This window comes from Notamacropus eugenii, chromosome 2 (assembly GCF_028372415.1).
Source record: "Notamacropus eugenii isolate mMacEug1 chromosome 2, mMacEug1.pri_v2, whole genome shotgun sequence".
Taxonomy (NCBI): domain Eukaryota; kingdom Metazoa; phylum Chordata; class Mammalia; order Diprotodontia; family Macropodidae; genus Notamacropus; species Notamacropus eugenii.
Window position 1 is genome coordinate 514,227,267 of NC_092873.1, and position 24,145 is coordinate 514,251,411.

Genomic DNA, 24,145 nt, shown 5'->3' on the forward strand with positions numbered 1-24,145 from the left:
GAAATTTGCTCCAAAGAATTTTCCCCAGTTATCTCTTTTCCTTCTAATTTTAGTTGTATTGGCTTTATTGGAAACCTTTTTAATTTTATGTAATCTGATTTCACATGCATAATTGAGACACGTTGCTTGCCTTCTCAAGGTGTGGGGGAAGGCCTGAGGGAGGGAGGAAATTTGGAACTCAACATTTTTAAAAATCAATGTTAAATTTTTTTGGAAAATGTAATTGGAAAAAATTTAATAAAATCAAAACAATTTTTTAAAAAATTTTGTGTCATCAAAATTGTCCATTTTATCTTCTGGGACCTTGTCCATCCCTTATTAGGTCATGAACTCTCCCCCTAACCACAGAGAGTATATGAGTTTCTCTCTTCCTCCTCTAATTTGTTTATGATGTCACTCTAGGTCTAATTTGCAAATAGGGTCTAAGTCGTGTCCATTTGGAGCCAATCTTGAGATATGGTGTGAACTGTTGATCTATACCTCATTTCTGTCAGACTTTCCCAATCCCTGTCTTCTCTTTTCATTTTGTTATTATTATTTACAGATGAGTTAGTCAGTTAATCAACAAGCATTTATTAAGTTCCCATTCTAATCAGGAATCCAGTAGGTAATAACTAGGTACATATGAAACATACACAGTGTGAATGGTCCTCTCAGAGGGGATGGCTCTGACAGTTAGAGAAGGGGACCAAGAAAAGCCCCTGAGGCCCAGAGAGAAGGAAGCCTCCTAACATCACACATGGCAGAGACTGGCCCCAAACCTGGGCCATGTTATATTCTGCATCAGTTCATCCGAGTCTTCCCAGGATTCTCCAAGGAGCCCGATGACTTCTGGACTCCTCATTTCTTTCTTTTATTTTATTTTCCCCAATTACCAGCTTCTCTGTGGGGACATTATTCTGTTAACTGTTTCCTTACCATCAGCAATTAGCAGGATAAAAGCAGTTACATTTAGCACACACCGGAGAGGTCTTTGTATAAGAAGGGGGTGTAGCTACACTGGGGGGGGGTTGGTCGGCAGCTGACCCTTCCCCACCCCATCCTTTGTATTTCTGTCCTTTGTATTTCTCTCCCCATTTCCCCCATCCCCCAAAAGGACTTGATCTTTCATATTCAGCACATACTTTCCTCTCTCTTTTCTTTCTCTGTAAAATGGGAGGGTTGACCTTGATAATCATTAAGGTTTCTCTGATATTCCTAGAATCCTTTTACTGGATTTCTGGTCTCTCTGAGCCTCCATCAATATCTTCTTTGTATTATATCCCCCTATATATAAATGCTGAACCCTACCCCTGCCAAAGATCATGGGACCATGGATGGAGAGCTGGAAGAGATCTCAAAAATCATAAGGTCCAAGCGCCTCTTTTTACAGATGAGGAAACTGAGGCCCAGAGAGGGGTCCCAAAGTTAGAAGAGGCAGAGCTGGGATTCAGACCCAAGGCCCTTGAACCACCCATTTGAGTCTGTTTTCAAGAGCACTATTCTACCTACCTAAAATAGTGTAAGGCCAGGGTTGGGGGCTTTTCTCATCTTGTGTTCTCATTGCCCAGTACTGTTTGTTGGCTAGAACTGAACTGAATTGGATTCTAAGGTCCCTCTCAGACCTGACATCTTCTATCCTAAGGTCCCTCCCAACTCTGACATCTTGTGTTCTAAGATCCCTCCTAGTTTTAACCTTCTTTGTTCTAAGGTTCCTTCCAGCTTTGATAGTCTCTGTTTTGTTTTTTTCAGCGCTAAGGTCCCTCCCAGCACTGACATCCCCTATCCTCAGGCCCCTCCCAGCCCTGACACTGTGACATGTATGTCCCAAGGTGCCTGCTTGTGTCCCTGCTGTTACCCTCACATCAGTCAGATCCATCTCTGTAGCTCCAGGTGGGCCAAACACCGGTCCCTAGCTTCCTCATCCTTCCTCCTCCATGCCTTCCCCTCTCCCTACCAGGATCACAGCAACACCAGCCCTACAATGGCAATGATCATGAGGACTCCAGCCAGGACACAGATGGCTAGGAAGACAATGTCACTGGTGTCCTGTGTCACACCGGTCCCCAGTTGCCCTTGTGCCTTGGCCTCAGCCTGAGGTGGGGCTTCCAGCAGGTGCTCAGCACTGCCATAGGGACCAAGCCAGCTGGAGCCAGACAGCAGGTGCACCGAGGCCTCCTTCTTTCGGGGCTCACAGCGTAGCTCATACTCATGGATGTCTTCCTGTCCAACCACACCCGAGAAGTCGATGTACAGGACACTGATGATCACAGCCGTGTTGTTTCTCTTCTGCAAAAACCAATCCAGAGTCCCAGGGAGGAGGATGTTCGTTTCCAGAGCTGGGCCTAAGGGCTGGGCTCCCCTGGAAGAGTGGGCCTTACCATCTAGATTGTCCAGGGGATGGGGCATGCCTAGGTCAGTCCTGGCCCAGATGCCCTCTCCCCAGCTTCTCCACTAGCCCACCCCAAACCCAGGGACTGAGCTATCACCATTTCCCAGGATGATGGCCTAGCATCGGACTGTCTGGCTAGGCCTATGACTTTTGGTGACTGAGACAACTGTAGTTAGGTAGTGGGGAGAGATCGGGGTGGGTGTGTAATCAGCTGACCCACTCACTAGAATGACAGACTTGTAGAGCTGTAGAATTTTAAAGTCTTAGAAATCATAGAGACTTAGATGTATAGAATCATATAATTCTCAAAATCTAATCAGGGAATCAGAGTTTAGACAAAGACTTGTAGTCATAGAACCTAAACATTAGAGCTAGAACATCGGAACTGGAAGGAACCTTTGAGCATAGAACATTAGAGCTGGAAGGATCTTGGAATATAGACTCAGAATTATGGAAGATAAAATCACAACATTTTTTAATCATAGCCTTCAGGAATGTAAAGTTATAGAACCTTATCTTTCAGGAGGACCTTAAAGGTCAACGACCCCATTCCCCGTTCCTTCTACTCCCCAGAGTTCAATGGGGAGAGGGTTTATTGGCACTAAGCTTTGCCCCTTTCCCTTCTTGATGCTCTGGCACCCCTTTCCTCACCAGGCATCTTACCTGGGATTCAGTGCCACACGTATCAAACCGGGCCTGGATTCTGAAGTGGTCACCGAGCACCTGTGCTGGGCAGCTCCGGCTCCCCAGGTAGATCTGGCTCCGATCCAGCTGTGCCAGGGACTGGATCGAGATTTGGATCTGGAAGTCAGTGCGGGTACAGCTGACGTTCATGGGGACCACTGAGAACAGAGGAGTGGCCAAGATCAGTGAGGTCTGCCAGGACCCAGAGCACAGAATGGCATCTGTGCAAAAGGAGCCATGGGTTGGGGTTCAGGAGCCCAGGCTTCTAGTCCTCCTTCTGACACTGACTTGTACAGTCCTGGAAGCTTCAATGATCTCATTTGTACAATGAAGGCATGGGGTCAGACATTCTACATTCTCCAGATCTCTCCCACTCCAATATCCCATGCTCTAAGCTCCTTCTGCCCTGCAACCCCAAACCCTGCTCTTCTTCCCTGGGACCTCCAATCTCTCCATTCCTCAGTTTTATCTCTGGCCATCCTTCTGACGTGGTGATGTGCTCCTTCCCTCCCCATCCCCATCTTGACTCCTTAGGGAAGTAGTTGGCCTTGACCCTTCTCCCAAGCCCTGCCCCCTTAGCCTTTCACTCATCTTCCCCACCAAGACAGTGTTGGAGCTCTCCCACCATCCATGGCCTTTGCTCATTCTCATGGGCTTCTGAAGGAAGATGAGGGAAATCTCTAGATCATCCAGCTGGATCCAGGTGGTGAGGTGGAGGTGGAGGGCTGGGGCCAGGGGAAAGGGTGGGGAGGTATGTAAGGGGAGTTTTCTGACCTCTCAATTGACAATAGGTGACAATGGCATCACCACCACCATTATCACCATCATCACCATCATCCTTACCATCATCATCATCATTTTACCATTTCAGGAAAATCCAAGTCCACTCTCAGCGTCATGGAAAAGGGTGTTAAACTTAGAATCTCTGCTTAACTAATTATGTGACCTTAGACCTCAGGTCTCTCATTGGAAAATGAATGTATTGAACTTGAGGACCTCTGAGACCCTTTACAGCTCCAAATCAATGAATGAGCATTTATTAAGCACCTACTATGTACCACTCTAGTATCTGCCAAAAAAAAAAAAATCCACAAAGGGGCCACAAAACACGACTGAGAATGACTGACCAGGCTGGGGGCTAAGGGGTGTACAGGAAAAGCTGGAATGGTCCCTGCCCTCAAGGAGTTGATATTCTCATCTGCAAAACTGATTCTATCCCCTTGTGGTTCAGAGGGTGGCAATCAGAAGGAAGAGGTGCCTCACTGACTTGGCGCTCTGAGCCCCAGGAGGCTCTCTCATTCCCACTGCTTTCCAGTAAAGGGTGCTGGGAGCCGCTGTTTTCAGAGTACACCAAGATTGTAGGGTCAGAGAAGTAATAATAAATGTACATATAATTTATGTATTTATATCCTATGCATTTATAAATCCATTTCTGTGATATAAATATACAAATTTCTGTTACATATCATTTCTATGTTATATGTAACACGTGTATTACATGCATACATAAACACACAGTATGTTTAATATATTTCCATATTATATATTTATAGAATAACAATGATAATAATCCTAGTGTTTATGTAATACCTTAAGGTTTGCAAAGCACTTTGCAAGCACTATCTAATTGGATCCTCATAACCCTGGGCAGTAGATGGGGAACAGGAGAAGGGAATAAGCATTTATTAAGTACCAGCTGTATGCCAAGCACTTCATAAACGTTATCTCATTTATTGTCCCCATTTTACAAATGAGGCTCCTGAAACAGAAGGAGGCTAAAGGATATTCATCTAGGGTCACACAGCTAGTAAATGTTTGAGAGATTTCATAGACCATCTAGTCTAACCCCTTGCATCTTTCCTCCAGGGCCACATTTTTCTTCTTCCCTGTGAATCTCTTCTAGGAGGACTCTGTCTCTGTTCCCCAGAAAACTGACCTTCAAGGTAGCAACCGTAGGGGATAGAGAAGGAGTTGGGGTGGGCGGGACCTCTAATCTTCTCTTTAGGTGTTTTAACCACAGGAGGGAGAGACTGTAGTTCTAAGATCTGGCTCCTAGGCTCCTTCCTCAGCTTTCTCATCTGTTGAACCAGCTGATCTCAACAGTCCCTCTTGACGTTGGCATTTTATGTTCTGTTGGATGTTCTAAGGTCCCCTGTGACTCTGACATTCTGGGCTGAATTCTAACATTCTATGTTCTTATTGATTTTCCTGTTCCCACTCTCTTCTCCACTCAAAGCCACCCTCCACACAGATCAAACTGACATCCCTAAAGTGCATATTTTGACTACTTCACTGTGTTCTCAAGAAACTTCTGTGGCTCCCTATTCCTGTAGGAAAAAAACAAACCAGATTGCTCAGCCTTCTTCCATAGATTCCCACCTATCTCTCCTATGATTTCATATTATTCCCCTTCATTCACTTCATTTTTCTGTTTGCCTGTTAACAGTTTCCCACACATGACACTGCTTCATTTCCTCTCCTATCTCTGGGCCTTGGTATAAGCTGTCTCATTTCTCACCTCTACATCCCAGAATTCCTGGCTTCCTTCCAAGCTTCCTTCACAGCTCGGGTACCACCTCCCACTCTGAGACTTTCCTCCTTCCCCTATTTGTTACTGTTTCTCTCTCTCTCTCTCTCTCTCTCTCTCTCTCTCTCTCTCTCTCTCTCTCTCTCTCTCTCTCTCTGTCTCTCTGTCTCTCTGTCTCTCTCTCTCTCTGTCTCTCTCTCTGTCTCTCTCTCTGTCTCTCTCTCTCTCTCTGTCTCTCTCTCTCTCTGTCTCTCTCTCTCTCTCTGTCTCTGTCTCTGTCTCTGTCTCTCTCTCTCCCCCTTCTGTTTCTCCCTCCCCTTCCTTTGGCAGTGCACTCAGTTCCAGGCGCTGTCCAAGGTGCTGACTCTACAAAGACAGAACTGCAGTAGTCCTTTCCCTTGTGCTTATATCCCATCAGCCAGGAAAGTGAAAAGAACAGTGTTTATGTTGACAGGAGGTGATTAATCAATGTGCACTGAAGTTCATGATTTCACAGTCTAGGAAGCTCTGTGGAAAGGCAGCAACGTACAGTGAGACAAGCACCTGCTTTGGAGTCAGAGGATCTGGGTTCAATTCCGCCTCTGACTCTCACTCCCCGGGGGCCCCTCCTTCCCGTGGCTCTCAGTTTCCTTGTCTGTTTGGCTCAAGGTTTGGGCTCAGAGGCTCTGAGATCCCTCTTTTCTCTAGATCTGGGATCCTCTGAATCCCTCTGTCCCGGTATTTTTTGTCCCTCTAGTTCTGACATCCTAAGGTCCCTTGCAGGTCTGATAGTCTACAAGAGGGGATTTAATGTTGTTTTGAACACCAATCTCCCTTCCAGTCCTGGCATTGTCTGAGTGGACACCTCAGACTCCCAATGTGGAGTTGGTGCAGCAGGCTCCCCTGGGGCCATTTTCTAGTGAGGAGGGGAGACAGGAGTGTAAATCAGGGCCTCTGCCCAGTTCGAAGCTGACATGATGATGGGGAGGACACAGTTGGGATTGTAAATTCCACAGATCTCCAGGCAACAGAGGCAGATATATTTCTAAAGCTTTGCCTAACAGAGCCTGTTGCTGGCACCAGTTGGTCTAGTCCTTTCCCTCTCCACTGCCTGCCTGGCTCCATGTTCTCTCCCACCAATCCACACATACCCTTTTGTTGTAAGACCTGAAAGGGAGGAAGGTATAGAAAGAAAATGCATCTGCAGGGCCAGGAAGGGGATTTGTGGAGGAAACTCCAAAGTCTGTATGGTTTGAGAATAATACAAGTCTTCAAGTCCTCAGATAGCTTCCCACTTAAAGTTATGTAGAATGGATGATCCTTGAGGGCAGGTATTCTGTTTTGTCTTTGCATTCCCTAACACCTAGCACAGTGTGGGGCATATAGTAGGTGGGTTTCACTATCCCACTCCCCACAGCAACTCTCCCAAACTCTTGTGTCCCTCCTCAAGGTTCCCATGGCTCCTCCTTCCCCCATCTTCTCAGTTGAGAACCCCACTTCATATTTTAGTGAAAAAAATGAGACCATGTGACATGAGCTCCTTCTCCCTCCTCTTCATGTCCCATTATTCAGGTGCCTTCTGTCATTTCATTTAGGTCTTGCCCTTTGTTCTATATTCCATGGTGAATTCATCAGTACCCATGGATTCAATTATCATAATTATGCAGATGATTCTCAGTTCTACTTATCCAACACTAACTGCACTTTCAACCTATAGGCTCAGATCTCCAGTTAATTCAGACATCTCAAATGGACATTCCCTACGCATCTTAAACTCAACATGTTCAACATGGCTTCTTTCTTTCTGCCCCCTTCCAATCCCTCCCCTTTTCTTAACTTTCCTGTTGCTGTGAAGGGTACCACTATCTTCCCATTCACCATGGCTCACATTCTAAGTGTCATCTTTTACTCCTTTCTCTCCTCTCCCATCTACAATCTGTTGACATATCCTGCCAATTTTACCTTGGCTACATTTTTCATCCTTTGCTAGGCTGGTCCTCAGCCCCTCTGTGGCCAGCCAGGATTCAAAGCCTGTTCAGCTTGATCAGACCAAGTAAAACTTTAGTTCCTCTGGAGTAGCTTGGGAGAACCCAAGTTACCTCCATACCACAATGGAGTACCAGAATAACATGTTAGTTGAAAGCTAAATCTAATAAGATAAAACTAAATAGGGATAAATTTAAAATCCTACATCTGGTTTCAAAAGATCAATTTCATGATAGGATGGGAGGTAAGGCTAACAAAAAGTTTATATGAAAAAGATCTGAGGGGATTAGCATGCCACAAACTAAACTACTAGTATGACAGGGTGATCAAAAATATGTACAATCTTACATTAATAAAATAAAGGTTTACATAGCCTTTATTAAGAGTAGCATCATCTTCAGAATAAGGGGGATAACCATTTATTGTACACTCTATCCTGCCCAAAGCACATCCAGAGCAGTATGGTGTTCCACTTTGGATGCCACATTTTAGGAGGGATACTGTGAGAATGTGAACCCATTCCTATTCATTCTCTTGGGCACGTTTGCTTCAGAAACATGAGGACCTTGGGCACCAAAGAGGAACAGGGGCAAGAGGGCTTATTGTGGTGTCAGGAAACCAAGGTTCAAAGGAAACAGGTTTCTCAAGGGTTTTTCATCTCTTTAAGACTTTATAGGATAGTTACTTATCTAAATTGGAAGAGGGGAACTGGGAAGAGGGGACAGGAAATGGGTTGAGGCAGTAATGTCCTAAGCTAATGAAATACAGGTTCAGACTAAAAAATACCCAAACATGAAAAAACATGAAAAAAAGCATCTCAGAATTCAATGGAAACCATAGAGCTTAGTCTAGGATACTGAAAGTACCTTGGTTTTGATAATATCATCTTCTCACCACCATATAACATAATATCATCTTATCATCATAATATCATCAATCCTAGATCAAAAAGTTGTATGAAATTTCTAACTTTGCCCATATGATGGGTTTCTGTTGGTCTTTTTGACCTCTTTTAGGAGGTGAAATTGTTGATTTTAGTTCCATGATGATTCTCAAGTTCATCTCCTTCTCTACTCATATCACTACCATCTTAGGTCAGACTCTCATCATCTGCTACCTAGATTATTCTAGTATCCTCCTCACTGATCTCCCAGCCTCAAGTTCCTCCCCGTTCTAATCCATCCTACATTCAGGTGACCAAGTGATTTTGCAGATTCTGGTCATAGTCATCCCTCTACCCAATAACTCCAATGGCTCCCTAATACTTCCAGGATCAAATAGAAACTCCTCTATTTTAATTTTTGAAACTCTTCCCAAACTAGTTCCAATTGACCTTTCCAGTCCTATTAGACTTTACTCTTTTCAAGTACTCTGCAATATAGCTGTACTAGCCTGTTTCTCACACAGATACTCCGTCTCCCAACTCCATGCCTTTGCCCAGGCTGTACCTCATGCCTAGTGTTGTCTCCCTCCTCCCCTCAGCCTCTCTGAATCCTCTTTCAAAACTATCTTCCACATGAAAAGTCTTTTCTAATCACTTCCACTGTTAGGACCCTTTGCCACAAAATCATCTTGTACTCGTATACTTGTGTGTAAATATTGTCTCCCCTGAGAGAAAGTAAGGTCCTTGAGGGCAGGGATTATCTTTGCTTTCTCTCTGTAACCCTGCAGTGCCTGGAGCATAGAATGTTCTTAATAAATGCTTGTTGATTGATTGATTGAGGGACCGCAAGTCAGACCATTCTGAAAGAGGGAATTTTAAAGATTCTCAGAAAGCACTGCCATGTTGGGTGGGGGCAGGAGTGACTAGGGGGAGCCATTAGTTGAGGAAGGCTGGGAAAAGTCCTGGATTTGGGGTCCATACTAACCTCCAATATAGGCCACAGAGAAGCCACGTTTGGCCATGTTGCGGTCTGTGTGCAGGACAAGCAGAAGCTGGTTGTGGCTGGACATGACGGGCGCTGGCATTTCTCGCCCACACCATGTCCCCAACGGGGGCGCAGCCTCATTGGCTCCATCGAAGGCAGCCAGGTGGTCAAAGTCACAGCTGTCGGTCAGCACATTTCTCTCTTCCAGGTCCAGATCCAGGAAAAATACCTTGATCCGATAGCCCGGAGGCATCTGAATAGTCCAGTGACACCGGATATTGTTGGGGTAGGAGTTAGGATACTGAGGACTAGAGAAATTGCCCTTTATGGCCATGTAAACTTCCTGGCATTCCCCTGGATGGTAAAGAAGAACGAAGTAATGTCACCATGGTAGGGACATGAGAAGGAGCCAGGGCAGAGGCTGGGCCATGCTGTTTGTCTCCCAAAATCCTCTGCTTAGGAGGCTTGCAACAGGCACTAATGTGGCTTAAAACATGACTCATGGGAGATGGTACTCTACCCACCAGTGAGAAGGGCTTTAGACTGAGCCAGATCACAAGAAGACTTAATGTTCACTGCAGTTCTGCATTCCTGATGCCACATTAGTGGCTGTTATATGGAACATGAAAGGATTCTCTCTTTCTCTCTCTTCCTCTTTCTTTCTCTCCCTCTTCCTCTTTCTCTCTCTCCTTCCCTTTATCTTTCTGTCTCTGTTTCTATCTCTCTGTCTCCTCCCTCTTTCTCTGTCTTTCCATTCTGTCTCTGTCTCAGAGCAGCTGAAACCATGATGACTTGTTTTAATGAAAATTTCATCTTTCAGAAGGCTGGAGAAACCACTGGAGACCCTGCTAGTCTGGCCCTAATTCTGACCAACCAGAAAGCTGCTAAAGCAGATGTAATGGTGACTTTGGGAACAAGGCTGGGTACAGTCTGATTGGGAGAAAGCCATTTTGACAGGGTTTGGAGGAAAGATAGTTAGGATGAAATGACATAATATTTTGCAAGAGAAGTTGGTCCCAGAGGGATGGGAAGTACTTAACCAGGAAATTCTAAAAGCAAGGCAGAAATGATTCTGATCAGGAAGAAAAGGGTCAAGGCACTGCAGGCACCCGTGTGGATGTACAAGAAGCTCAGGGACCAGCTAAGATCTCTGTTTTTCTTTAAGCCAGGGTGTCCCTTTCACAGACAGGCTGGAGGTTCAGACGCCACTTATATACCTGACTCTCCCCCCCACCCCCAATCAGCAAGAAAGCTTTGACAAAACCCCTCCTTAGGTAGCCTGGTGCCCCCCCCACCCTGAGGCTCCCCATAATGGGGCCAGATAGTGCAGAGAGCCCATTACTTTTAGTTCTACCGTAGCTTAGAAATCTCCACTGTAAACAATCCAGCAGCTTCAGCCTTCCCTAACCAATCAGTCAACTAGAATTGATTAAGCACCTACTATGTGGTGCTAGGTGACACAGGGGATAGAGCCCAGAACTTGGACAAATCAGAACACTTCCTAGCTGTGTGATCCTGGGCAAGTCACTGAATCCTGTTTGCCTCAGTTTCCACATTTGTAAAATGAGCTGGAGAAGGAAATGGCAATCCACTCTGGTATCTTTGCCAATAAAACCCCAAATGGGGTCAGGAAGAGTTGGACAAGACAGAAACAATTCAACCATAACAACACATGCCAAGGCACTGTGCTAAAGACTAGGAAAACAAACCAAAAAATGCAAAAACAAGCAGTCCCCAAACTGGAGAAACTCACGGTCTGATGGGGGAGATTACAAACAACTGCCTACAAAGCAGGTAAGACAGAGATTGCCAGTGTGAGCTCCCACATGTGATCCACTTAGATTTCAAAAAGTGCCTGGGCAGAATGATGAGAGTGAAGGATAATGGGTGAATAGTCTGAGTGCCCCCTGGCATCCTCAGAATGGCAGGAGAAACCAAGAAAGGCCTCCAGTCTTCTCGTTGGGCGAATCCCCTACGGCGGATTCATCAGAGCAGGTGAACAGGAGGTATGCCTGAAGGGCAGGATTGGAAGGGCTGCGACCTTCACTGTTGGAGGGCACACACCAAGCAGCGTCCTCCTCAATCCATCAGAATCACTGAGTATAAAAGGGGGAACCAAGAGCCTCTGAGGATGACTATGGAAGCATGATTCCATCATGCAAGCAGAGGGTCATGGGATGCAGCTGCCAATGAATGTTTGGGACAACAGTCAATTACTAAACATTTATTAGGCGCCTACTATGTGCCAGACTCTGTGCTGAGCTCTGGGAATATAAGGAAAGATTTTTATAAAAAGTCTTTGCCCTCAAGAAGTCTAATATGAAAGACAACATGCAATCAACTATAAACAAATGGAATATAAATACAAGGCAAATTGGAAATAACCTTAGAGGGAAGGCACTAGCTTTAAGACAGATCTAATAAGACTTCGTGCAGAAAGTCAGACCTGAACTGAAATGAAGGAAGCCAGGGAAGCCAGGAGGCAGAGATGAGGAGAGGGAGCATTCCAGGCATGGGGTACAGCCAAGGCAAATACGCAGAGTCTGGAGATGGTGGACCATGTGAGAGGAGCAGAAAGGAAGCCAATGTCACTGGATCACAGAGTAGTTGGAATGAGGGGACTTAGGTGTAAGAAGACTAGAGAGTTAAAGGGGCTAGAAAAGGACAAAGATGAAGGAAGGCTGTTGGGGTGGATGGAATGATGGGAATAGATGAGATGAGAAGGTCAACTGGCTCCATTCTCATTTGACTTTTGCCCTTTCTTCCAAGAGACAATGTGGTTTAGGAGATAGAAAGCTGACCTCAAAGTTAGAAGGATCTGGGTTCAAGTCTTACCTCTGACATGTATTGGTTGAGTGACTTTGGCCAAGTCCTTTAACTTTTCCATGCTCTAGACAATGGTCTAAGATTCTAAATTGCAAAGAATGTGACAACCTGCATTGGTGGAGAGAGTTTCCTCTTCTGAGAGTTCCCTGCATCAGTGAAATCATGGGTCCAGTCCCTTACCTCTTTCTCTTTCAAGGAGAATGAACTTTGGAACAGGACAGATAGAATAAAAATGACTGCAGACCCAAACAGAAACCCAAAAAGAGTGAAGAGACAGTGGGTGGGCACCTAGTTCCTCTCAATGAGTTCTGGGTACTAGCCTGGATGAGCTATGTGCTAGGTTCCTGAAAGAAATGGCAAAGATGATGGTTGAGACATTGTCTTTGGTATTTGGAAGATCTGGGAGAATAGGAGAATGTGTTGCAGCACCAAAGAAAAGGAATTGTCATGATTTTCCAAAAAAGGGAATGAGTCACAGTTAGGTGGCTCTATCGTAGATAGAGTACTAGCCCTGGGGTCAGGAGGACCTGAGTTCAAATTGAGCCTCAGGCACTTCCTAGTTGTGTGACCGTGGGCAAGTCACTTAACCTCAACTGACAAAAAAAAAAAAAAAATAAGGGAATAGGGGAGACGGGGCAAAACTTGTCTAGTGAGCCCGATTTAAATTCTTACAAAAATCTAGAAGTCATTGTTAAGGAGACGGTCTGTGAATGTTCACTAAGAAAGGAGTGATTGCCAGGAGCCAGATAGACTTCATCAAAAAGGCAAATCACACCAAAACAACTTCACTGTCTTTTCTAACAGGGACGCTAGATGGGTAGGTCAGGAAATGCTATCGGCATGGGGTTGTAAAAAGAATTTGCGAGAAGAGCTGTTCAATTGGTCATATCTTTTGATTCAAAGATCCCTTTGCCAGAATTATACTCCAAGGATATTCTCAGCAGAACAAAAGTCCTGTCCACACAATTTCATAGTTGCGTTATCCATCATAACAAAAAGCTGGAAATAAAATCTGTATCCAGCATTTAAGAAATGCATAAATAAATTGGGGTATGTGGATGTAATGAAATGCTATTGTCATAGAATAAATGACGAGTATAGAAAAATTCAGGAGAGTCTATTCTGAAAAATCATTGATTGGTCGATTCCAATTTGGAAGATATCTCTAGCGAACTGCCCCATGGATCTGTAATGAGACCTATTTTATTTAACCTTTTTGTCTATGACTTGAATAAAGGCATCAAATATATGTTTGTTAAATTTGTAGATGACCTGAAGCTGGGAGGGAACGATCATGATGAATGACTGGGTCAGAATCCAAAGAGATCTCAGCAGGCTAGAAAAGCCGGCCAAATCAAATAAAATAAAGTTGAATAATAAATACAAAGTTCTGCATTTGGATTGAAAAAAATTAACTGCACAAGTTCAAGATGGAGAGGTGTGGCTAAGCTGTAGTTTTTCTGAAGATGATCTGGGGGTCTTGGTAGGCTGCACGTTTGATATGAGTCAAGTGTGGCATGGCAGATAAAAAACAAACAAACTCCACACTTTAGGTAAGGTTAAGAGAAACCCAGCAGAAAGATATAGGTCCATTGTACTCTGCCCTGGTTAGATCACACAGGGAATATTGTGTTCTGGGCACCACATTTTGGGAAGGTCATAGACAAACTAGAGCACATCCAGAAGGCAGAGGAGACTCTAGAACATGCTCAATGAAGGCTGGCTGAAGAACAAGAGGTCTATCTTGGAGAAGAGAAAACTTTAGGTAGACATGATAACTGTTTTCAAGTCTCTGAATGGAAAAGAGACTGGCCTTGGTCTTGCTTCAGAGGGAGGAAGTTGGAACCATGGTGGAAGATGCAGAGATTTAGGTTTGATGTGAGGAAAAATTGCTAACAATTGTAACTGCGTATAAGTAGAACAGAAGAATGATGGCCTCCCTCTCCCTGGTGGTTGTGAAGGAAAGGTTAGACAGCCAATTGTGAGGCATGGGTATTCCTGCTCACCTACTGTTCAGACTAAATGATCCCTTCCAACAAGGAAATTCTGAGACTGCGAGCCCCATTTGGGAGAGCTGGTAGCTCTTAGGGATTGGAGGATGCATGGGAATAGTTCTGTGTGTGTGATCTCCCCAGACCCCACAACAGCCCGGGCAAAGCAGGCAGATGGGTCAAGGGTTACTGATGCCCATCTTGCCTTCTCTCCCCTCACATCCAGAGACTTCTTACCTGAGAAATAGTAGGCCTTAAAACCTCGGCCGGCGATGTTGAAGTCAGACTTGAACACCACCTGAACCTCTCGGCCCAGGGACACCAGGTCTGGTGGCTTGGTGCTGCCGCAGTAGTGGCTGCCCCGGCCAGGGCCTGCTCCCTCAATAATTGCCACATAGTCATAGTTACAGGCTCGGTCACTCTCCACCTGGAAGTCGGCAAACACCAGCTTGATGGTGGAAGATCCAGATGCTCTGATGACCCAGTGGCATTCTGCATTGTTGGGGTAGCTGCTGGGGTACTCTGGGCTGGTGATCACTCCAGAGAGGCCAGTGAGGACCCCACCACAGGTGTCTGTAAGAGAACTGAGTCAGCTGTCACCTAGGACACAAAGTGGCACACATGTTACCTGTGCTCACTTGCTTCCTAGGGGCTAGTTCAGAGCACCCCAAATGGGCCTTTGTCAGCCATGCATGACACCTTCCTGACCCTCACCATGCCAACAGGTGACAAGGATACTTGCTTAAATCACCTCCCATGGAAAATGGTGACACCAAAGGATCTGGCAAGTACAGCAGGAGAGGGGAAGCAAACATCCAGCCAGCAAGTGAAGGATTCTATGCAGAGAGGGGCAAGCAGCTGGGGTAGGTTCTCAGCAGCTAGTAGCCACACACCACCACCACCACCCTGGACCCACACTCCATAAAGTCGTTACCTTGTAAAATTTAGGGAGAGGATTATCAATTTTGAGATGGAAAGACCACAGAGGTTATGTAGTCGAAAACCCTCCATTTTACAGAAGAGGAAACTGAGACCTGGAGTGGTTAGGCAACTTGCCCAGGGTCACCCTGTCCATCCCCCTCTTCTCCTCTCATTTGTGTGCCAGGCTTAGAGATGTGCTCATCCCCAGCCATACTGGGGTCATGCCCCAGGATAAACCCAATATTGTAAACAGATGCCTGAAACCTCCTCTCTGGAGACATCTCAGAAGACACACCCATCATCTCCTTTGATCTTTGCCTGGAAAAGGCAGGGCTTGTTGTCTGAGGTCCAGAGAGGGTTAATCACTTGGACCAAATCAGGCAGATATGATCCCCATTTCACAGAGAGGGAAACTGAGGAAAAGAGACCTAACTAATATCATATCTGTAGAAAAGTGGGATTCAAACCCAGTTTCACAGGCTCATTGAGCTAGACCCAGAAGTAGCCTCAGAGGTCATCTGGTCAAACCTACTTTATTTTATAGATGAGAAAAGTGGGGCCCAGGAAAGTTAACTCAATTGCCCAGAGTCATGTAGGTAGTAATTGTCATCTGGGTGGTGGCTCCTGGTTCAAGGTCCTACCTCTCCCATCCTTCCCTTTCTGACCTCGAAGGGTTCCTTAGCTTCCCTCTCTCTCTTGTACTCCCTCTGGTCACCTCCTGACCTTTATGGCCATCCCTTGACCTTTCCAGTCACCCTTTTACCTTTCTAGCCACCCTTTGACCTTCCCAGTCACCCCCTGACCTTTCCGGTACCCTGCAGAGAAGCCCCAGCTGGCCACGTGCTTGTCTGAGTGGAATATGACGGACATGATGTGCCAAGAGGACGTGAAGGGGGGTGGGCGGCTCTGGCCACAGAACTGTCCCAGGAGGTTGCCTTCATCGCTGGAGGCCCCATTGTAGATTTTCAGATAGTCATAGCCACAGGTGTCGTGGTACTCCAGGTCAAAAGCGTGGAAGGTGAGCAGGATGGAGCTGCCCTCAGCCACCACGATGAGCCAACTGCACTCCGTGTCATAGGGGTAGAGCCCTGGAAAGTTAGGGCTGGAGAAGTTGCCTGAAGGCCCAGAGAGTACCCCACCACACTTGATACCTGGGATGAGGAGAACAGAGGAAAGAAAGCATTTCTATCTGGGAGGGGCGACAGAGGGGACAGGGCAGTTCTCACTTTACAAAGCACTCAGGAGGTGTGGAACCCATGGAACCCTAGCTTGAGAGCCAAAAGGATCTTCATTTTACAGAAGAGGAAGCAGAGGCCCAATTAGGTTTAGTGACTTAACCAAGTAGTAAGTAGCAGAATTGAGATTGGAATCCAGGTTCTCTGACTCCAACTCAGAGAAAGGTGTCTTGTTGAATCACTGAGTCTGGAATTAGCTGACTGACTCACTGGAATGATGGAAACTTGGAATTAAAGAATTAAAAAATCTCAGATTCTGGAATACCAGAGAATGAGATCTTAGAATCACAGATTCTAGAACACAGATTCACAACCATAAAATCCTAGAACCTAAGAACTCTCATGCTTAGCCTTGTACCTGGATCCCAGGAGGCACTTAGTAAATGTGTGTTGATCAAGTGTTGACTGACTCACTGACCATATAGGACACAGCTGCAGAGAATTAAGCAAACAGGACAAGAAAGGATGGAAAAGTATGGAATGTCAACACCTTCCCTCTCTTTTTCCTCCATCGCTGCAGGTGTTAGCTGAAGGTAAGACCCATCAAGCCAATGGATTCACAAGCATTTATTAAACCCCTACTATGTGCCAGGAACTCTGCCAAGTGAAGGGGATAGAAATACAAAAGTAAAGCTGTGTCTGCCCTCAAGAAGCTCACTTTTTTTTAGTGAAGATCTTTAATAATCTAGCTAACTGCAACTATTGGTGAGTGTTTTCATGTATTTTCAAACACTTGTTGATTTTGAAGGACAGAAGAAAAGAAAAGGAAGGGAAAGGAAGAACCCATGCCATCCATGGAATGATGCCCAAAGGACTTGACCGACGGCCTCTGATTTCCATCCAGAAAGATCATGGGAAAAAGGGAGTGGAGGGATTGGGGGGGCGGCTAAGGAGATGGCCAGGGGCAAGGGAAGTCTTTGAGCCAGATTAGCTCTGAAAAGAACAGGGCAAGACAAGAGGATCAGGCGAAACTGGGCAAGGAGGAAATGTTTTTTATAAAGGATTATCCAAAGGAAGCTTAAGAAGGATGCCCAGTACTCAAGGGTTCCTTGGGTTCTCACATCCAAAGCCTGCAGTTCCTTACCAGGACCTTACAAACTACAGGGGAGGAAAGGTGCACGTATGTAGACACAGACAAAACATATAAAGGAGGTACAAAGTAACTTTGCAGAAGGAGAGAGGGAGACCCCAGCAGCTGGGGGCGGGAGTGGGGTACACAGGCCCAGCAAAGTCTCCAGAAAGCTGAGCGTGGAAGGAAACAAGGCATTCCGAGAAGCAGAGATGGGGAGGGAGCATCCAGGCTTGGGGAAGGTTAGCACAAAGGCTTGGGGCATCATGGGGGAGTGATGGGCAGTCAGGATGCCAGTGTCGCTGGATCAGAGCATTCAAAGGGGAATAACATGGAAGACTGGAAAGGTGGGGGGAATCTTCAACCCCTAGAACAACAATCCCTCTGTTTCTGATTCTTTGATCCAATGAGAGGTTGTTAAGCCCCTTCCATGTGCCAGGCACTAGACCTCCCCTGGGGTACAAACACAGAAACTTTGCTCATCTGGTAGCAGGTGTTGTATATCTATGGTCTAATAGTCTTTCTCCCACTTCTGATACTCTCTGTTCTGAGTTTATTTCTAGTTCTAACATTCTCAGCTCTAAAGTCCACCCCATCTTTAGGACACCTTATGTCCTATGGGCTCTCCCCATTCTAACATCCAAAATGTCCTGTTCTGAGGTTGCTTCCAGCCTTGACATTCAGTGTTCTAAGGTCCCTCCCAGTTCCAAAATATTCTGCTCTGAAATCTCTTCCAGCCCTGCTGTTCTGTGTTCTAGGGTTTCTCCAAACTCTGACATCCTCTGATTTGAGGTCCTTGCCAGCTTTGACATTCCATGTTCTAAGACTCCTTCTAGCTCTCATATTCTATGTTCTGAAGTCCCTTGCAGCTCTTTGGACCCTTGGCCATTGCTGACTCATAGAATTTTTACTCTTGGCTCAAAGGGACCTTAGAGATCATCTGGTCCAACTCGTTCATTTTACAGATTAGGAAACTGAAGTCTGGCGAGGTTAAGACTCACCCAGGTCCATATAGGTAGCAATCAGAAGAACCAGGATTTGAACCTCGGTCTTCTGACTCCAAACCCAACATTCTTTCCACTGCACCAAAACAAAACAGGACATACATGGATGAGCCCCAGCCCTCCCCTCCTAAGCTTTGGGCAAGCCCACCATGGCCCACTTCATGCAATGTCCTCCTAGTCTGAAGCTCACTTCCACTTCAGAGGACAAGTGGCTACTCTGCCCCAGGTAGGTTAGATGGGACAGGGGAGAGCCCCCTGAGAGGCAGGGGCTGGGATGAAGAGGCTGGTGATCTGGTCTCCTAGTAACCTGGAAGGGAACTTGGAGTCACTGTCTGCCCCTCTCCATCTTTGGTGCCCTCCTGTCTCCGCCCCCCCCCCATGCTGCCTTTGGTTCTATTCCTTAAGGGGGTGCAGACCCTCTTTGTCCCTCTGCAGAACCATAACTAGGAACTCTAGTTTGGGGGGACTAGCTCAGCTATGGAGGAGGGATTGTAGTGCAGGGGATTTTTTCCCAGCTTCCACTTATCCTGGGGTTGCCCAGGGCTATTCTACGGTCTGCTGACTGAACATGATATGGAGAAGCTTATCCTTATCTCTGGAGCATCCTGACCCCAGAGAACCTCATGCCCTGAAGTGCTCATCTCCCTGGGTGGTATGCTGCCCCTTTCCCTAGGCAGACTGTGCTTCTTGGCTCAAAGGCCCAATAGATGGGGGGAGCGGGGACTGTCACTTCCCCTTCTGTGCATCTGCAGGCTTCTGGGGACATTGCTGCTCCTCTGACTGCTCTGCAGGAGCAGTATCATGCCTTCTTGCTAGTTAGTCCAGAACTCACCTGTGGATCATCTGGAGTCTCCCTCCCCTCCCATTGCAGAGGACCCTGGGAGAGGGAGAACCCAGCCCCTTCCATGTCAGTGTCTTGAAACAAAGACTTGGTGGCTTTTGCCTTCCTTTGGCTCCAATCAGAGTGTCCTATAGTGTCCTATTCATATTCCTGCTTTTTCTCATCAAATGACCAAGAACAATGTAGGACATGCTGACATGCCCAAGTGGGAGGTTGGGAGAGTGTGAGGAGTCCCATTTCCTAGGTGGGAGCTTGAAGACCAGAGCAAGGAAGTGATGGCCCTTCCAGGGCTATTTGCACTATAGCAGATCACCGTGAGGTACCAGCCCACCCCAGAGCTGGACAGTCTGTGTCCCTTGGGCTTTACCAGGGTCCCTAGCTAACCCACTGCCCTCCTCCCCTACCCAGGGTAACAGTCTACCTTTCTTTCCATAGGTTGGCAGTCCCCCAGCCCTCAGGGCCGTCACCAGGAGCAGCCAGGAACAACTCAGGGTCTGGTTCATCTTCTTGTCCCCCGTGGGTCTGCAGATGGAGAGATGGGCTCTGGAATGGTAAAGAAAAGAGAAAGAGAGAAAGAAAGGCCCCAAGGAGCCTCCAATTGAACAGCAGCATGAATAATTCACAGTCCTCTGAATTGGTAAGCTGATCCACTAGGTGCTTCCTTCACTCAATTTTAATGTCGTGATCAAATGTCCCTAGATTGACACTCCCAGGTGCCCACTATGTGGAAGAGAGGGAAGGGTGGGCAGGAGGGGATGAGGGTCCAAGACCCTTAGCTGGGAACTCAGTGCACCCTTAAGAATTAGGCAGCAGCGTGAGCTCACAGTTCAGGAGACCTTTTCTGCTTGTGAATCAGTTTCCTCACAATTACTATTTCCTGAAAGTAGTAGAAGTATTCTTAAACTCATTTTATTATTGTGGAACCTGAGGCTAATGCAACACAGCTAGATCATGGCTAAGCTGGGACTTGGACTCAGGTCTCTATTTCATAGGATTATAGATTCAGAGCTGGACATCTTCTGGTTCAATGCCCTCATTTTACAGATAAGTAAACTGAGGACCAGAGAGTACAAGTAATTTGCTTAAGGTTGCACAACCTAGGAAGGAGCAGAATTTGGATTCAAGCCCAAGTCCTCTGATCCTGAACTTTATACACTTTCTGACTCAGCCAGTAGCTGTTCCCCTTGGTAGACTGTCTCCTAAGTATGGTAGCATGGATTTAAACTGGAGAGGGAGGCATCTAGGGAGTTGGCTGGCATGTCCACCATAGTGTGGCTGATGCCATGGCCTAGGCTCCCTGAGTCTTAAAGCTCTGCTGTATACCTAACCCTGTGGGAGACAAGAGAAGGGGGAAACAGTGTCCCTCTACGGAAGGAACTCAGTCTCATTAGGGAGACAAGATGACTCATTTCAGAAATGATGTGAGATGATCCTTCTGATCTCCAAGGCAAAAATCCAAGACCCCTAGAACTGTAGGGTGTTAGATCACAGACACTGGGTGCTAGATCAGGAATCCAAAGTACCAGACTGAAGGTGTCCAAACATGGCCCTTTGGCAGTATTGCTGCCCACAACACTGCCAAGTGACCAGATTAAACCAGATTAAAGTGGAATTGGGAAAGATTTGACAAAATAAATGCAATTATGATAAAGCGAAGAATGTTAATATGTGGTTTTCTAAGTCACCGTACACCTGCAGGAATCCCTGTGCATAGTTTGGGAGCCTACTGGCCAGACCAGAAGAGACTGAATGCTGGGATTGGAATATGGAAAATTAGTGCTAGAAGAGCCCTTGGAACTCGCAGCATTAGAGCAAAGGATGCTAGAGGTGGAAAGGATCTTAGAATATTAGAATTCAGAATGGTAGTGCATGGCCTGAAGCTAAGACCATCCCATCCCACCTTTCAGGCAGCTGGGGGATATAACAGAGTGATGGTCCTGCAGTCAAGAAGACCTGAGTTCAAATTGTAAGAGACAGCAAAAATTGTTTCCATGGTAAGTTATTGTTAATTGATGAAATAATTGAGAATAAGTTAGATAATAAGGCCAGTAGACTGCAGGTGGACTCAACCAATGAAAAGACAGACAGTGGCCTTCAGAAAATTACAAAGTTTTTGATAAAGGAACCAAATCTACAGCTAGCTAGAACTAGTCAAGGCTTTACTTCACTGCACCTGCTTAATGAACCTCGTGCATATAAGCAGACACACCCTGCGTAAAATTATCCCTCCATTTTCTGATCATGGGTCCTATGTTAAAGCAAGTTTGGGAGGGGGAATCACACTAAGGGGGGTTATGTAATGGGAATGTAGAGAAGATGGTGACCTAATGGAGGATGAACCAATCCACCTCCTGGTGGGAGGATCTGTCTTGAACCAACAGTATATATAGCTCATCTAGCTTCTGTATTCAGTGCTCCCTCCTCCTGAAAAGAGGGTGGGGGCCCGCTTTGGTCAAAGTGTTCAATTCCTCTAAACTCTGCTGTAATAAATTTTCCTTGACACCTTTTTTAGTGTCAAGAGTGTTTCTAACAAAATCCACCTTCTAACACTTACTAGTCATATGATCCTGGACCGGTCACTTAACCTCTGCCTGCCTCAGTTTCCTCAATTGTAAAATGGGGACAATAAATAGTACCTACCTCTCAGGATTGTTGTAAGGATCAAATGAGATATTTGTCAAGCTTAGCATAGTGCCCAGCTCATCGCAGGCACTTATTACATGCTTGTTTGCTTGTCCCCTCTTCTCTCTTCTTCCTTCTCTGTGCTCTTCCATTACAACCTATCTCCCACTGATACCCAACCTCAATCCTCTGCTTCTACCAGAAGGACCTCAGTTTCCTCCTTTGTAAAATGAGAAGTTGACTAAATGGGGCCCTGAGGTCCCATCCCTTCTAGATCTAGGATTCCCATGATAATCCCAATGACCTTGGGCAAGTCATTTCCTCCTTTATAAAATGAGAGGACTGTCCTAATGATGGCTGAGATTCCTCCCAGGTCTGGAGCTCAAATCCTCAGATCTAGAGGATCTAGATCTAGATCTGTCCAGATCTAGGACAGCCCCAAACTGCTCCCTGTGACCTTGTACTCAGGATCACAAGGTCCTAGAGCTACAAGAGGCCTTGGAAGTTATTGAGTCCAACTCCTGCTTTTACAAAAGAGGAAACTGAGGTCAAGGGAGGGGAAGTGATTGGCCCAAGGCCACAACTAGCAGAGACGGGATAGGAATCCAGCTCCTATTCCATGGCTCTTTCCCATTCCACTCCCAATTTTCCCTCTGCCCACTTGGAAAATGTTTGAACCTTGCTCTCCATGTGGGTTCCTTGCCTTTTGTCCCTGGTGATTGTCTCAGGCACCTCCATGGTAGGCAGAGGTTTGACAGAGAGAGGGAAGTATCTGATGAAGAGACAACAGTGGGTTTGTCAAAGTACCTGCTGATGAATGTCATCTTATTCAGAGCATTGTATCCTCAGAGTTGGGGTGTGTGTGTGTGTGTATGTGTGTGTGTGTGTGTGTGTGTGTGTGTGTGTGTGTGTGTGTGTGATGCAGCTGGTCCAGCCTTGGCCTTGTCCCCTTTCCCCCCCTCCCATGGTAGATAGCCTCAGCAGCCTCAACAGACAACCATCCTGCTTCTGCTTGAAGACCTCCAGGAATGGGGAAACATCTGCCATGTCTCCTCTCTCTGAGGAGATTGCTGGGGCATGCTCGGCCTCATGTCATTAATAGCCTCCTTGAGAAACACAACTTTAGGTGAAACAACGTTGTAGGGGGTAGCTCATTCCGTAGCAACAAAGTTATAGATGGAAAATGGGTTCCTAGGCAACCAAAACTCAGGCTATAAAAGGTTAAAACTGGTCTCTACAGAAACCAGGGACTATGCATAGGATTGTGTGTGGCTGCTTGGATACACCACCAGATCTGAATGGTGGAGACTGAGCTTTTGGAGCCATCAGAAAGACCCCTGAGCAGCAGAATGGAATCAGGGAGGTGGGAAGGGGAGAGGAGGTAAGGACCACAAGCAGAGAGCAACGTTCTGGAGATGGAGGAGAGGTTAACCCCTTCCTCCTCTCATCTTAGCTAAGTTTAAGATCTAGGCAGAAATGATGACTCTTGGATGAACTGAGGCCTTGGATGAGATGCAGTGACTCCTTTGTCTGGGGCTGACCAGAGCCAATCTCATAGTTTGAGATTCTTGTCCACAATTTCCTGTAAATTGTCTCCCCCCACCCCCAGTCCAGGGCAGGCAGGCTCTTCAGTGCCTGCCCTTGGACTGTGCCTCAGTCTCCCTTAGTGCACAACCAGCCCACCTTCTGTCTGGTTACTTGTCACTCAGGTTGTTTTTCAAAATAGCTGAGAGTAATAGGGAGGTGAGAGGGGCAGAGAGACTGATGCACAGCTTTAAGATTTGCAAAATGCTTGGCCTACATCACAACTGACCCTAACGCCAGCCCTGTCAGGTAGCTAGTGCAGGTACTGTTAATCCCATTGAACAGAAGAGGAAACTGAGGTTGGGAAGATTGCCTAAGGTCAGATAGCTAATAAGTGTTTTGTGTCCTAAGGCCCCTCCCAGCCCTGACATCCCCTGTTCTGAGGCCCCTTCAGCTCTGACATCCCTGTTCTCAGGTCCCTCCCAGCCCTGACATCCTCTGTTCTGAGGCCCCTCCCAGCCCTGACATCCCCTGTTCTATGTTTTAAGATGCCTATTCGTCTAGGAACCTCCAGCTCCCTTCAAAGCTCAGATCAAATACCAGCCACTTCCTTCAGAAGGCATTTTCAGATGTCATGGTTTGTCAGCCTCTCCCCTGCCCCTGGGGATGGCCTAGATGGACTTCTGTGAACTGTATT

General features: G+C 46.3%; 1 protein-coding gene across 1 annotated transcript; it reads right to left on the reverse strand.

Moving 5' to 3' along the window:
- Positions 1-1,941: 1,941 nt before the first annotated feature.
- Positions 1,942-22,662, reverse strand: CDCP2 (CUB domain containing protein 2). Its single transcript, XM_072638204.1, has 7 exons — positions 22,628-22,662; positions 19,707-19,845; positions 15,957-16,338; positions 14,470-14,805; positions 9,416-9,769; positions 3,035-3,213; positions 1,942-2,268 (listed from the first exon to the last, which is right to left on the reverse strand). The coding sequence occupies exons 1-7, from the start codon at positions 22,660-22,662 to the stop codon at positions 1,942-1,944; spliced, it is 1,752 nt and encodes a 583-aa protein (XP_072494305.1).
- Positions 22,663-24,145: the final 1,483 nt, after the last annotated feature.